This window comes from Trichosurus vulpecula, chromosome 1 (genome assembly GCF_011100635.1).
Source record: "Trichosurus vulpecula isolate mTriVul1 chromosome 1, mTriVul1.pri, whole genome shotgun sequence".
NCBI lineage: Eukaryota > Metazoa > Chordata > Mammalia > Diprotodontia > Phalangeridae > Trichosurus > Trichosurus vulpecula.
The window spans coordinates 388,995,808-389,010,574 of record NC_050573.1 but is presented as its reverse complement, the minus strand read 5'-3'; the positions used below and the strand labels follow the sequence as shown (position 1 = coordinate 389,010,574).

At 38.7% G+C, this 14,767-nt stretch overlaps 1 protein-coding gene across 1 annotated transcript in view; it reads left to right on the top strand.

The window, feature by feature from the left end:
• The window catches only part of CCDC68 (coiled-coil domain containing 68), a 76,620-nt gene extending 71,315 nt beyond the window's left edge, over positions 1-5,305 (top strand). Inside the window, exon 11 of the mRNA XM_036740877.1 lies at positions 4,937-5,305. Within this exon, the coding sequence (XP_036596772.1) occupies positions 4,937-4,994 (58 nt within the window). The 3' untranslated portion in view covers positions 4,995-5,305. The remainder of the gene's footprint in view (positions 1-4,936) is intronic.
• Positions 5,306-14,767: the final 9,462 nt, after the last annotated feature.

The window sequence follows — 14,767 nt, the reverse complement described above, 5'->3', positions numbered from 1 at the left end:
ACTACTTGTATTGCTAGAATATAGACAACATTTAATCTTTTTAAAATAACTTATGTATGAACTAGAGACGGCATCATATAGAGGATGGAGAGGTGGCCTTGGAGCCAGGAAGAACTGGGTTTAGTCCTGACACACACTGTCAGGACTAATACACACTATGTATTCCTAAGTAAATCATTCAACTTCCCATTGTTCTGGAGTGCTTTCTTATTCAGGAGTTCTTAACAGGAGTCCACAACCTTTTAAAAATATATATTTTGATATTTCAGTATAATTAATTTCCTTTATAATCCTGTATATTTTACTTCATGCATTTAAAAACATTATTGTGAGCAGGGTCCCATAGCTTCACCAGACTGCCAGAAACATCCAGGACACAAAAAAAGATTCAGAGCTCTCTAAGACTCTAGGTTTTAGGGAAAGTGCTGACTGACGTGTGTGGGTAGAAAAAGTTTCTCGCTAGAAGCTGCCAATACCAGTGAAAATGACAAGTCCCATCTCTGTTCCTATTCTAAGTATGAATAAGGTGAACTGTCCACAATTAGTCTAGTTAAGAGCTGCTTATCACTGGATTGACCATTTCACAGAGGACTGGATTTTTTTAGCCATTTTCTAAGAGTTATGGCATAAAAAGCTTTCTAATCTTTATTGATGATGAAGGCACCTGCACTATCTCAACTGAGATAATATTTGTAAAAAGTACTTAGCATGTACCTGGCACATAGTAGGCACTATACAAAGACCTATTCTTTCCCTCCTTCCCTTCCTCCTTTATCTACACTGATAAAATCATGGGGTCTTGATATGTAAAAGGAATCATAAGTTTATTTCTACCTTGCATTATGGGAAGAAGCAAGTAGAAACGGGCTGTATATTTATGAACAGAAACATAGCAAAATGGACCCAATTTTGCTTTCTTTGTAAGGAGCCTGTCATGCTAATAGCATGGTGCATACTGACCCTGTGGTTGGCTTTTAGCAGCTGTGATCAGAGAATTCCTAGCTCCACTTTTGACAGCTGCACTGAATAAATATTTTTTAATCATTTTCATTTGTCGTCGTTCTCAAATTTAGCTAAACTGAATTTTACTTACTTGGTTAGAACCTAGTCAGAAATATTTAAATTTGGCCTCCCAAAACTTTACAATGCTTGATAAGCATTCTGTAAATGTCTTTTAAAAAAAATGAGCAAAAGTGGAATATTTTCCCTAGAAGAAGCATGCCTTTGAAAAATGTGTGCCTTTTATTGACATCGTGCTTTCAAATATGCTATCCTGCCATCCAAACTGTCCCTGCTTTCCTATTGCTCTCTTTCTGCCACTAATATCATCATTTTATAGTCACCAGGATTAAAATTTTAGTCACCTTTGAGTTTTTCCTCTTCCCCGTATTTATCAGATCACCAAATCCTCTCTATTGTTTCATGATTTCTCTTGAATCTGTCCCTTCCTTTACACTCCATGGTTACCCCCTGCAATCCAGGTCCTTCTTATCTCATGCTTAGATCTTTGCAAGGATCCTAAATCCTGTACTTGCTTCTAGTATCCCCCCACCTTACACCGAGAACATTTCAGCACATCTTGGCATATCAGTCTTTGTAAAGTAGCACCTTCATAATATTACTCCTTTGCTTGAAATCCTGACTCTCCATCACTGGGGTTGAAATCCAGCTTCATTAGCCTGACATTTGAGGCTATCCATAATCGGGTTCCAAGTTACTTTTCCAGAGTTATCTTTAATCTTCCTCCACATTGGCCCCAGAAATTCTTTTCTAACTAGACTGAGCCTCTCAGTATCTCCAGAATATGACCTAGATTTCCCACATCATGGTTGACAGTATTCTCTAATACTTTCTCCCATCCCTCTAGCCTTTCTGCCTATTTGAAGCCCACTCATCCTTCAAGGCTTTGCTCAGGTCTAGCCCACAGTGATCATTCCTCTTGCACTCAATTAGCATTTAATCACAAAATGCCTTTTGTTATTATTTAACTTTTCAAGTGATCTGTCTGTGTCTTATCTGCCCAACTGGATTGTAGGAGAGGGCAGAAATAATATTTTTTCCTGCTTCTTTTAATCCTTCATAACATCTGGCACAGTGCTAAGCACATAATAGATTCTCACAAAAATTGTTGTGATGAATGGATGAAAGGGTGAATGCTCACATTCAGAATTATACATTGATGGAAATGATAAAGAAGAATAAATTACTAGGATGTTTAGATATTTTGCAAATGGTAGAACACTAAGTCCTGTTTCTTTGATATTCCACAGAATTGCTTCCATAAAGAAAAAAACTATAGTCCTTAATTACACATATCATTAAAGATGCAATTAAAAATTTCCCATTCTAGCAGAAGCTTTTAGGTTTCTCAAGCTAATCCCCTTAGGGCAGATTTTGATTTTCTGAACCTCCGTGGGCACAGTGCATGGAGTAGAGAATCAAACCCATTGTGATTAGTGTCAGTCTGGGAATCCAGACAGATTCATCTTATACTTTAAACTGTTTACTGCAGAACATCTCTCTCCTAATGATATATGTAATTAGGTGGTAAAAGGGAAAGTTTCTGAGATGAGTCATAAAGTCTTGGAGGCCCTAGGTCACAAATTGTCATCTTTTAGCCACTTTCCTCTAACGTCTACAAGAGCAGAAAAGTCCCACCCCAGAGGTATCCAGAAAAGGGGTAAAATGAACATATTTTGCAAACTGTGTAGACTTCTGGCCACCTCGTTGTGGATAATGGCTGTAGGTCTATTTATATGGCTCTTTGCATTTTCTGAGACATTCTCCTCACAAAGTCACGGTGAGGCAGATAGTACAGCTGTGATGCATCATATAGTTTGTGAGTGCTGAAGCCAGAACTCATACCCCAGGTGTTCTGATTTCAAACCTAGTGTTCTTTCTACCTCTATACAGTGCTAGTTTTCAGGGGCTCTTAACAAGGTGGGGGGGTAGATTGATTCCCAGTTGGATAGGGGGAACAGAAAGTGATGCTCAGACCAGGAGGGAATGTCTGTTACCTCCATGCCAAGACGGGGACAAAGCCACTCTTTTGTGGCCAGGTCCCTGATAGAAAAAATAATAGATGTTCCTTGTATTGTGCTTGTGCACTTCTCTGCGTGTATGTGTGTGTGTGTGTGTGTGCACGTGTGTGTGTGTATGTGTGTGTTTAACTGTTTGTTCATCTTATGATATGAAGACTTTTGTTTGAAGTGTCTTGGAAGGAATTCTGGATGTGGGATCAGAAGACATGGTTTCAAATCCTGAGTCTGCCACTTTCTATTTGTGTGACCTTGGTCAAACCTCTTAACTTCTTTGGGCCTCAGTTTCCTCATTTGTTAAAAGAAGGGATGACCTCTAAGCTCCAATCCTGTGATGCTATAAGTCATGTTTTTCGAATGGCCTCTAGTTGTGGGTGAATCATAATGGAAAGTACAAGAGAAAGAAAAATCATTTTCCCCAGCATTTTCATCTTCAAATGGGAGAAACGAGATGAATTTTTTTCATTAGCATAGTGTTAAAAGCACCGAATCTGGAATCAACCAATCAGTAAACATTTATTAAGGGCCTACAGTTTACCAGGCCCCGTGCTAAGCATTGAGGATACCAAAAGAAGAAAAAGACAGTTCCTGCCCTCAAGGAGCTTCCAATCTAATTAGGGAGACAGCATGCCAATACATACATACAAAAAAGTTATCTACGGGATAAATAGAAAATAATTAACAGAAGGAACACAGTAGAATTCAGAGGAGTTTGAGAAGGCTTCCAGTAAGATATGAGATGGAGGCTGGGGAAGCCGGTAGGCAGATAAGGGGAACATTCTGGGCATGGGAACAGCCGGAGAAGATGCCTGGAGCTGAGAGATGGAGCGTCTTGTTTGAGAGGTAGCCAGGAGTTCAGTGGACTGGATTGAAGAGTACGTGTTGGGGAGTAAGGTATAAGAAGACTGGAAAGGTAGGAAGGGACTGGGCTATGAAGGGCTCCGACTGCCAAACAGAATATTTTATATTTGCTGCTGGAGGCCATAGGGAGCCATTGAACTTTATTCAGTAGGGGAGTAAGGGTGGTTGAGGGGGGCATAGAGTAGTTCATGGGAACTTAGCAGGTTGTCTGAGGGAGAGGTAGATAAAATCCTTGCTCTTCCTCACTACTTGCAGAACTTTGGGCATGCCGCTTGATGGTAATATTTAGCTTTATGAGTTGCTTTACTTAATTTATCACACACAGTTTATCACACTTGATCCTCACCATAGTCCTGTGAGGACAGTGTTCTGATTACTCCCATTTTACAGAGGTAGAAGCTGAGGTTTGAAGAAACCCATGATCACACAGATTTTAAATGTCAGAAGCAGGATTTTTGTGGGGTTGGGCAGAAGGCCATTGGGGTTAAATGTAAGTGTCTGAGGCCAGATTTGAATTCAGGTCCTCCAGAATCCAGGGCCAGGGCCACCTAGCTGCCCCCAGAAGCAGGATTTTTAACCAGGTTTCCTGACTTCAGGGCCTGCACTCTGTGATTTTATCTCTTATCCAGTCCAAGTCCAAGTCTCAGCTTCCTCAAAGGATTAGACTAAATAATCTCTAAGGTCCCTATGAGGCATAAGTCTGATGATCCTAATTATGTTTTAAAACTTTAAAAATTTTTTATTATGTTTGAAAAAAATCACAGCATTAATGTTTTGGAGCATGGTCTCTTGTTTTTTAAAAAAAATGAAAGGTGGCCAGCTGGGCAATTAAATGACAGGGTGGGCCAGTGTGCTATGAGCTGGCTGGGGTGTCCTGCAGCCTTGGTTAGAAATGGTCCATGAACCACAGGACCTCTGAAGGAAGGCAGAGTAAGCAACGTAAATCAGTAGCAACTGTGTGATGGGGATTGTGACCTTAAAGTTTTATCTTGGACTTCTGACTGGTTCCATTAATCATATGTGATTTTTTTCTACAGTGAATTCACGGCTGAAGACACCTCTCCCTATCTGATGCTAATTAGACTACGGAAATAAACCTTCAACATGTATTGGATTATGGGAGCTCCAGACCCTGAAAGACTCCTTATTATCATGGCCTCTGTTTCTGAACAAGTTCTACTGTTTAATATATTTAAAAAAACATAGTCTAAATGAGAATGTTAATTTGCTGCTGTCTCTGATCTTCCAAAGGTTACCCATGGGTGGCTTCTGTAAAGAAGTTTTTCCCTGCTCGGTGGGAAGAGAATGTTCGGAGCAGTCAGACAAGCATTTGGGGAAGAGCTCTCCTTCCCCAGTGCTGGGATTTTACCATCCTGAACTAATGGGGAAATTTGCTTCTTCCCCATGGAAAACACTTGATTCTCTTTTCAAACTTGTTTGGTGTACTGGATGTAAAATAGAACCTTGCATATTATAATTGCAAATTCCTGCGGTGAGTTTTCATTTGATATGGAAGATGATCCCCTTCGGATGGGAAAGGAAATTTGGTTGGCCAGATGCCACCAAGAAGTGACACCCTGGGGATGGGTTACTTTAGATTAGGAATGAGAAGAGTTAGAGGCCGCTAAAGGACCATTTAATAAATTTCTGTGCTACTGCACTCTACTGCATTACTTAGAATCGGGATTACAGCTCAAGTGCCTGACTGTGATCTAAGACTGTCAGCTTCCATTTGTAAAGAAGTGTTCTTGTTAGGATTGACATCAAGTGAAAAAGAAGATAGCGTGTATTTGACTCTTAAATTTTAAAAAATTCTTTAAGAATTTGAGTGTGTTTAAGAAGAAATGTTTTTGCATTGCAAAGGTCATTATTAAAGGAGGTAGTGTGAGACAGAGAGTTAGGAGCCAGAAGATCTAGATTCAGACCCCAGCTCAGTCACTCTTTTGGATCTTGAGCCAGTCACATAAATCCAGGCCTCAGTTTTCTTTACCTGTAGGGTAAAAGCTAATCTCTAAGAGTCTTCCAGGTATAGTTCCTATGTGTTTATGAATAGAGCCACCTGAGGTATTACCTCATTTTTTTGATATGTTAAATGAAGGTGCGTTGGGTGGATTGAGTCATCTCTGAAGGCCCTTCCAAGGACATATCTCAACATACCATAAAATGCAAAATATCTAAAGAATGGAGGAATTGTGTTAAAATTAGTTTTTAAATCCGTTCTTTCACATACTATTAGCCCAAAAGTTGACATCAGAATTCGCTATGATTTTTAACCCAAATTGCCCCGCCTTGCCCCCAAAAGTTATTGCACATCCATCATTTGGTGTCGCTTCCAAGAAGAACATTGATCTTTGTCCCATCAGTGCCACAGTGCTTTGGCATATGCTCTAAGGCCTCTTATGACTATGGAAAGCACCCATTTCCTGGCTTTTTCTTTAACAAGCTGATGATATAACCCAGGTTATCATGTGAATTACAAAATAGTAGACCTGCAGAAAACTTGGCAGGTCTCTGAAGCCAGAGATACTCCATCTTGGGATACAGAAGACCCTGTCCTTCAACTGGTGTTCCACAGGACTTTTGCAAGGATTCAAAGCTTTTAGAATTGTTTTTTAGGCACATTTGGATGGAAACTAAGATATTTCATATTCATTCAAGCTTTTGCCTTATAGATAGGAAAGCTTACTTGTCCACCAGTAGAATACCTATTGCCTTTAATTACTGGTTCTCTTGTCAAACATAATTTTAGGTTTCAGATATATTCAGTTAAGAAATCTATTTGAATTAACCAGTGGCTCCCAGTTGAACGCTGTCTTCCAAGGTTTTGTATAAGAACATACTTACAGATTTAACTTGTTGGAATCTTGGTTTCCTTTGCTGCATTCATTTTATTTTAATATGTAAGAGTGCTGGGCCTAGCTTGGTTATTTGGAATTGATAGATAGTCTAACACAACCCATGAACTTGGAAAGGCAATCTATTAGATGGTACTTCCATGCTCCTGAGAAAATGAACAGTAATTTATTTTTTCAGGATTAGGCTAATATAAACAGGACTCATCTAAAAATTCATTTTAAATTTTATAGTAGCAAAAGAAGGGCTATAAATTGAACACATGCTGCTTCTTCATCATATTTTTTGAGGTTGACTTTTTTAAAAAGGAAATTATTTTAAATATTTAAAAAATTGTAATGTCTACAGAAAACAGATTTTTTTTATCTGAAAGATATAATGGCACATTTTCAACAGGTCTTACAGAAGCTGTTTTATGCCCTGAAAATAGCATATAGAATATTTTATTGGCATGGATGAATACGCTCTTTCTGCTCTACCCCCCCCCCCCCAAGTAAGGTAAAGAATTAACAATTGGTCATTTGCAAAATCAGGTTTGAGTTGGGAGTGGGAAGGTTTAGACAGTTTTTAAAATGTTTATTGCATTGATGACATTTTAGTATAGGGAAAGGTCGTTCTACTGACTGACATCCTATATTGTAAATTGAAAAAAAAAAGAAACTGTTTTGGTCTGGACCTGTGCTTTCATTGGTATAATGCATTTCCAGTAAGGAAATTGCCTTTTCCAATGCAGCCTCTTCTCTGCAAATTAAAGTCTTGGAGAGGTTGCTGAGGGCACTGAGAGGGTGAATGACTTACCTGAGATCACTCAGCCAACAGGATTCAGAGGTAGCACTTAACGTCTGTCTTCCTGACTGAAGCAAGCTTTCTATGTACAGCAATGTTTAAAGCATGAGAATTTAAGAAATGTTCAAACTTAAAAACTGGCATAATGTTATTCTAAATTATAGATTTTTTTTGTTCAGTCATTTCCACCTCTTTGTGACCCCATTTGGGGTTTTCTTGGCATATATACTGGAGTAGTTTTCCATTTCCTTATCCAGCTCATTTTACAGATGAGGAAACTGAGACAAACAGGATTAATAGACCTACCCAGGGTCCCACAGCTAGTAAGTGTCTAAGGCTAGATTTGAACTCAGAAAAATGAGTCTTCCTGACTCCAGGACTGGCACTCTGTGCATTATGGTGCCACAGTTTATACTTATTTATTATAGGCAATGTGATATTCTAGAAAACAAAATATGTGTGTGTGTTTATGTGTGTTCATGTGTGCACACACTTTTGTTGGTTGTCCTTCTTAAAGAGGACCAAGGATATCAAGAGCATGATGTCTTGACTTGCACAATACACAATGACAACATGCATACTTGCACTCTTATGTACTTTCTTTACTTTGTTTCTGATATAATTTTTCTCCTGCATTTTTATGTTGCAGTGAGGTTTTTATTCATGAGAATAAGGCAGAGTTTTTTTAATTTAAAAGTTGATTACAGGATTAAGGAATGATGTGCAGTGGGCAAAACTCTTCACATTTTCTCCTTAGCGGTCCTCTGGATCAAATAAATATATGTTCTATAGCTTTTCAGTTTAGAGTTTGAGTGTGAATGCCAGTGCTTCTCCAGTCCATTATATTCCTTCACTTTGAAATTCATCTCTCGCCATCCTCAGGCTTCCAAATTCAGAATTAGGCAGCCATGTGGAAGCATGAGGAGTTATTGGGAATTTACTCAGGATTAGAAAAAGCCCCAGCTGGCTCTGTGTGCTAAGGGCCACTTAGCATCTCTCGTTTTCTAAATATGGACAGGAAAAAGATACCATGTCTCCATCCAAATCTAAAATGGCTTTTTCCTTTTTTTTAAGTCATTGTATAAAATGTGGGACAAAGATGTTTGAAGTGACAGTAAGTCATGAGGAAGTACTAAATAAAGGAAATAGTGGAACAGAGTCTGAATTTGCTAGGGTGGGACAGAAATCATATACATTCCTCTTTCCTTCCCAAATACTAACAAAGAAAAGAAAAGCCTCTTTACTTAGTTGTTTAGTAGATAGAGCATTGGCCTTAGACTAAGGAAGACCTGAGTTTGAATCCTGTCTAAGGCACTTTGTTAGCTATGCAACCTAGATAAGGAATTTAACCTTACTCCACCTCATTTTCCACTTTTGAAGATGGTGATAGTTAAGAGAAAGAAAAGAGGAGAGAGGGAGAGGGAGAGAGAGAGAGACCGAGAGACGGGGAGAGAAAGAGAAACAGAGAGAGAGAACCTATTTCCCATTGATATTGTGGAGTTCAAATGAGATGATATGTACAAGGGTTTTCAAAAACTTTATTAGTAGTATAGTTTCTGAAAACAAAACTTTATTGGCTTCTTATGTGTTCATTATATCACTTTCTCTCTAGAAAAGGAGTGTCTCGATCTCTTCCCCCAGTTTGGTTCCAGATTATAAAATGTTGACCAAAGAAAAATCTTAAAAGTCAAAGTTAGGATTAACATCAACCTTTAGGCTTGACCCTTTTCTTAGTCCGAAGATAGCATTTGCTAGAGAAGTAGGGTGAGAATTCAGCATGCAAATAAAAAGGGGGAGCTAACAAGTAAATGGCTTTTAAGCTCTATTATTTTAATTAGGGGAGTGAAGAGGCCCCTATATATTTAATCTTATGCAATTTAAATTATTTCCTGATATGCTTTGAATTAAAATAGTGTGGCTTTTTTTTACCCCACCTTAGTTATCTTCTTTGAAGCCTTTGATTTTTACTGACTGAAAGATTTAAGAGATGAGCTTTCAAAACCAGTATTTGGGTGGATTTTATTTGTTTGTTTTTTTTATCATTCATATCCTGAGCTTTGGGAGTTTTTCTGAGTCATATCTTTTGCTTCCTTCATTGGCTTTTTGTAATTGGGCAGAACTTGCCTCTGGGTATATTTTAGGAAGTGGAGATAACACAAAATGACTTTCCAGGCATTTACCTGAATTCCAGCCTTCCAAATGAAAGGAGAGTTGAGCCCCAGTTGATTTGGTTTGACTTTTGTGCACAAACTGTGAGCCAGGTGCCTGTCTTTCACATACTCCGAGAAGATGAGATGACCTTAAAGTATAGAGACCTAGTTTTGGCATCCTTCCCTGACCTTATGGATGAGGTGGTTGTGGAAGGTTTGAGGGAGATAGGGTAAGGGAGGCAAATGAATCAGTTCCTATGTATCCCCTTTCTCCTGCTCATCTTGAAGTTAGTCATTGCTCTTTGGAAAAAGAAGCAGTATAAAATAGTGGGTAAGGAGTAGATCCCAGCCCTGACTCATAGCCTGTGTGACCCTGGACAAGTCATCTAACCTCTCAATGTTCCAGGATAAGACTATAAATGTCTAAATAGTTGTAGATTCAGCAATACAGTGATCCAAGACAATCCCAAATGATGAATCCCATGATGAAAGATGCTATCCGCCTCCAGAGAAAGAACTGATGTTGTCTGAACGCAGACTGAAGCATAGTACTTTTCCCTTCCTTCATTCCTTCCTTCCTTCCTTCCTTTATCCTTGCACAAAATGATTAATGAAAATGTTTTACACAATTGCATACGTATAACCTATATCGGATTGCTTACTGTCACAAGGATGGGGGGAGGGAGGGATAGAATTTGGAACTGAAAACTTAAAAAAAAAACCCAAAAATTTAAAACTTTTTTCATGTAATGAGGGAAAATATTATTTAAATATAAATAGTTGTAGATCTTCATTGGCAGAGGCAGTTTCTACACTGAAAGTTTCTATGTGAATGAAAGAATAGATCTGCAACCATTGACTGCTGCCCACCCCCCCACGCGAATAGCTAGCATTTATATAAAATATTTGCAAATTTACTCACACTTTACAAATACTATTTCAATTAATCCTCACAATAACTCAGAGATCAGTGCTATTATTCTCCCCATTTTTGCATATAAGCAAATGAGCTAAATGACTTGCCCAGGGTCACTTAGCTACCAAGGGTCAGGGGTGAAATTTGAACCCAGGTCTTCCTGGCTCCAAATTGAGCATTCTATTTACTGCCCCACTTAACTGCCTCCACTGGGGGAGAGGACCTGCGTCTGTCATTATACCGAGGAGGGAGAAGGGCACCAGGATTATGTACGCAGAAAGCATGCAACTGTCAATAATACCAGTCTACTTAAAAGCTCTGTTTCACTTCACCTAAATCTATAGATTAAAAGGTAAAATTCTCTGCAGATATACTGAAAAATGGTTACAATTCTGGTTTGCCCCATGCACCCTCTGTTTCTGGACCTGTGGAGTAATCCAAAGATGTGCCACATCTAAGAGGGTTAAGCCCATCTTTACCAAGATCTGTACCACAAAGCATTCCTAACTACAGTCAGACCAACTTTCAGGTGTGTTATAGTCCCTTCTTTTGGTTTCTTGGATTGTATACAACTAAGCTATTATCCAAAGCCACCAGAAACCGGATTTAGCCACAGACAGCCTTATAGAGTAAGTATATCTCTCTATGAACTCTACCATTTTTCCTTCTTTATTTATTGAAGAATATATTCAATTTTTTTTAACCTTTTGACATCTATCCTCACACTTTCAATTTACAGGATCATAGATTTAGAAGGAAAGGATTTTAGAGATCATTTAACTCAACCCTCACATTTTATAGCTGAGGAAATTTTCTCCATGAGAATGCCAGAAGTCACAACACCCTCAATCAAAGGACCTGTGAATTTAATAACCCATGCCTACAGTAGTTGTTTATGGGCAGAGTTTTAATGTCAGGATGCCCTATTTCCTTTCTCAACATGGGGCACATTTGTGACTATTTCAGGCAGCCAGCACTGCAGTGACTTATCTTGCATTATTTAAGATGGAACCAGGGGAGAGAATACATGTCCCTGGCAATGAGGAACCACCTGATTGCTGCTGGCATGTGTGTGTGTGTGTGTGTGTATACATTATATAGGCATATACACACATATAAACACCAAGATATACCATATGTTGTATTTGTTGTTCACTTGTTTCAATCGTGTCTGACTCTGTGACTCCATTTGGGGTTTTCTTAGGAAGGATACTGGAGTAGTTTACCATTTCCTGCTCCGGCTCATTTTACAGATGAGGAAACTGAGGCAAACAGGGTTAAGTGACTTGCCCAGGGTCACACAGCTAGGAAGGATCTGAGGCCAGATTTGAACTAAGGTCTTCCAGACTCCAGGCCTGGCAATTTATCCACTATGCCACCTAATTACATGCAGACTTCTACATTAGACATACACCAACATATTCCAATTATACCATATATGTTGGTATGTCTATATGTACACATATATATGTATACATGTATATATATGTATATACACATCATGTGTGTGTATATATGCATATATTTATATATGCATGGGTGTATAAGTACATTTTTTATGAATGTGTGTATAAATGTGTATGTGTGTGTGCATATCTGTATCTACTTATCCATCTATATCAAACCAACCATACTGCTGCCTCCACTCTTACCCCCTTTGGATAATGGTAGTTTTTGAAAATGAAAATTCATTATTCTTTTGGCTAATTGTACGTTATTAGTTTCTGGGACACTGAAGCACTTACGAGTGAGCACTACAATCATAAGCAATTTTTAAAATGTGGAACAAAGTTTCTAGCAAAGTGTGTACTTTAACCGCTCCCCTAGACTACTCCCTTTAACTTCTTCGTTGTTCTCCCTGCCAAGTCTTTCTTTATTCTAGCTCATCTTTCATAGAGTTGCTAAAGTGATTTCCATAAAGTGCAAGTCATGACAATGTCATGAACCCCTCCCCAACTCAATAAGCTCCAGAGGTTCCTAACCACCCCTAGGATCAAATAATAAACTCCTCCATTTGGCTTTTAAAGCTCTTTGTACTCAGGTCCCTTTCTTATTTTTCAAGTGTTCTTAAACATTACTCCTTTATACTCTATAATCCAATCATGTCACTCCAGTCAGTTTTCTCTTTCTCACTCCTTATACTGCATTCCCATCTCCATGCTTTTGCATGGCCATCCCTCATGCCTGGACTTCTCTCCCACCTCAACAAATCCCAGGCTTCTTTCAAGATTCAGGTCAATGACTACCTTATGCAAGAGGTTTTTCCTTCCCTCTAAATTTACTTTGTACCTGTTCTGTATATATCAGGGGTGTGTGTGTGCATGTTGTCTATTTAGAATGTAAACACCTCAAAGGGACTTGTTTCCTTTTTATGTTTTTTTTTGAGGTTTTGGGGGGGAGGGGAGGGATTACTGGTGCTTAACACAATACCTTGCACATAGTATTTAATATATGCTTGTTGATTCATTTTTTTTCTTGAATAATAAGATCATGTGGACGATCCAGTGGATGAAAACCCAAGAGTTTGGCAGGTCCCAAGAAGGTCCCATCACTATTGGGAAGAAGTTGCATTTTTATCTTTTCTCATTAACCCCCTCATCCCTCTCATCTGTTCCAAACTTAAATGCCAGGATACATTTTTCAAGGGACCCAACACAACTGGTAAAAATGCATTTTTATTTGAAAAGTGCAGAAACAATCACAGGATACATTCCTTGACCATATTATTCAGACCCAGACACCAGTGATTCATTGGACATTTTTTTAAGCCATAGGAACTCTGGTACAACAAAATGATAACATAACAGTGTCAGGTACCACAGTATACCGAGGGGCATATAGAGAGAAAATACCATGTTAAAAGGTTTCAATTACATTCATAGTACTAATACAAGACATCTATGGACCTGTGAAGACTTGATGTAAAACAAGAAAACTGCACAAGATAACATTAGGGAAAACGTTATCTAAGGGTAAATTTGGGAAACAGCAAAACACTTGACTGTTACAAGTCAAAACAATGGTTATCTCGAAAACATGACTAGAGTAGGACGAATTAGTTTCCATAAATAATTTCAGATGTAGCCAGCATCTCTTACACAGATATGTTCACAAAAAAGCCCTATTATACAATGAGGAATTTCACCACATTGGCATACGCTTTTAAGGTAGTGAAATTGGCAGCCTCAAAGGAAGTACATGAGGAAATGAAAGACGAAGGAGAACTCATCTCTTATTTTGCTGTATTTGAAAAGAAGTATACACAGATCGAATGAAGAGGCCCAAGGTTGGTAGCCTCTCTACAAGTACTAAGGTTTCTATTCAAGTGATTTTATTTTCCTTATCTGGTCCATTTCTCACACGTTAATGGTTGAACTCATGGCTATTGTCCTTTGCCACCTCAGAGTCTGGAAGACTTGGGTCCAAGTCCCACTTCTGACACCTACTGGCTGTGTGACCCAGTTAACGCTGGATATCTTAGAGTCCAAATGCCCTAGGCAACTCTAAAACAATTGATCTACATTGGTGGAGGGAATTTTCACCCTGGGAGTTCCCTATACCTCTGAAGTCACAGGTACATGTCCATGATAGCAGAGGTGGCCTGGATTGTCCTTAGCATGCAAAAGAGCCTTTTAAAAATAAACTATAGTATAACTGAAGAGGAAGCTTAAACACATTGTTTGGCCACCCAGATAACAGCAATTAATAAGGACAACAGCCACTCTGTAAAATAAAGTAAAGCAGTCATTAAGAACAGAAACCTCAGTTCATGTTCAGTCTGTTCCCGGGACATTAGAACACATGGGTGTGGTGGGTCATTGCCAGTATCCTTTAGCTGAGTAAAGGAAAGCAGAGATAGCTAGTGCCAGACTAGCCCTTAGAGGTCATCTAATCATTTTGTAATTAAAGAAACAGGCCTACAGAGATGGGACTTGCCAAATGACCAGCAAATTAGGTCTCTGACTTGTCCAATCCCCTCTCTACTGAACTATTCTGCCTGAGAAGCAAAATTTAAGCGATTCTACCAAAATGTAACTTCTTTGGAAATTTCTTCTAAAAATGTCATTGTTAGATTCATCCTGTTGTTCCATCTCACAGCTACAAAATTGAGTTTTATGACCTTTTCTTCAAATGGGAAAGTGGAAAAATACCTCCAGCTTTGA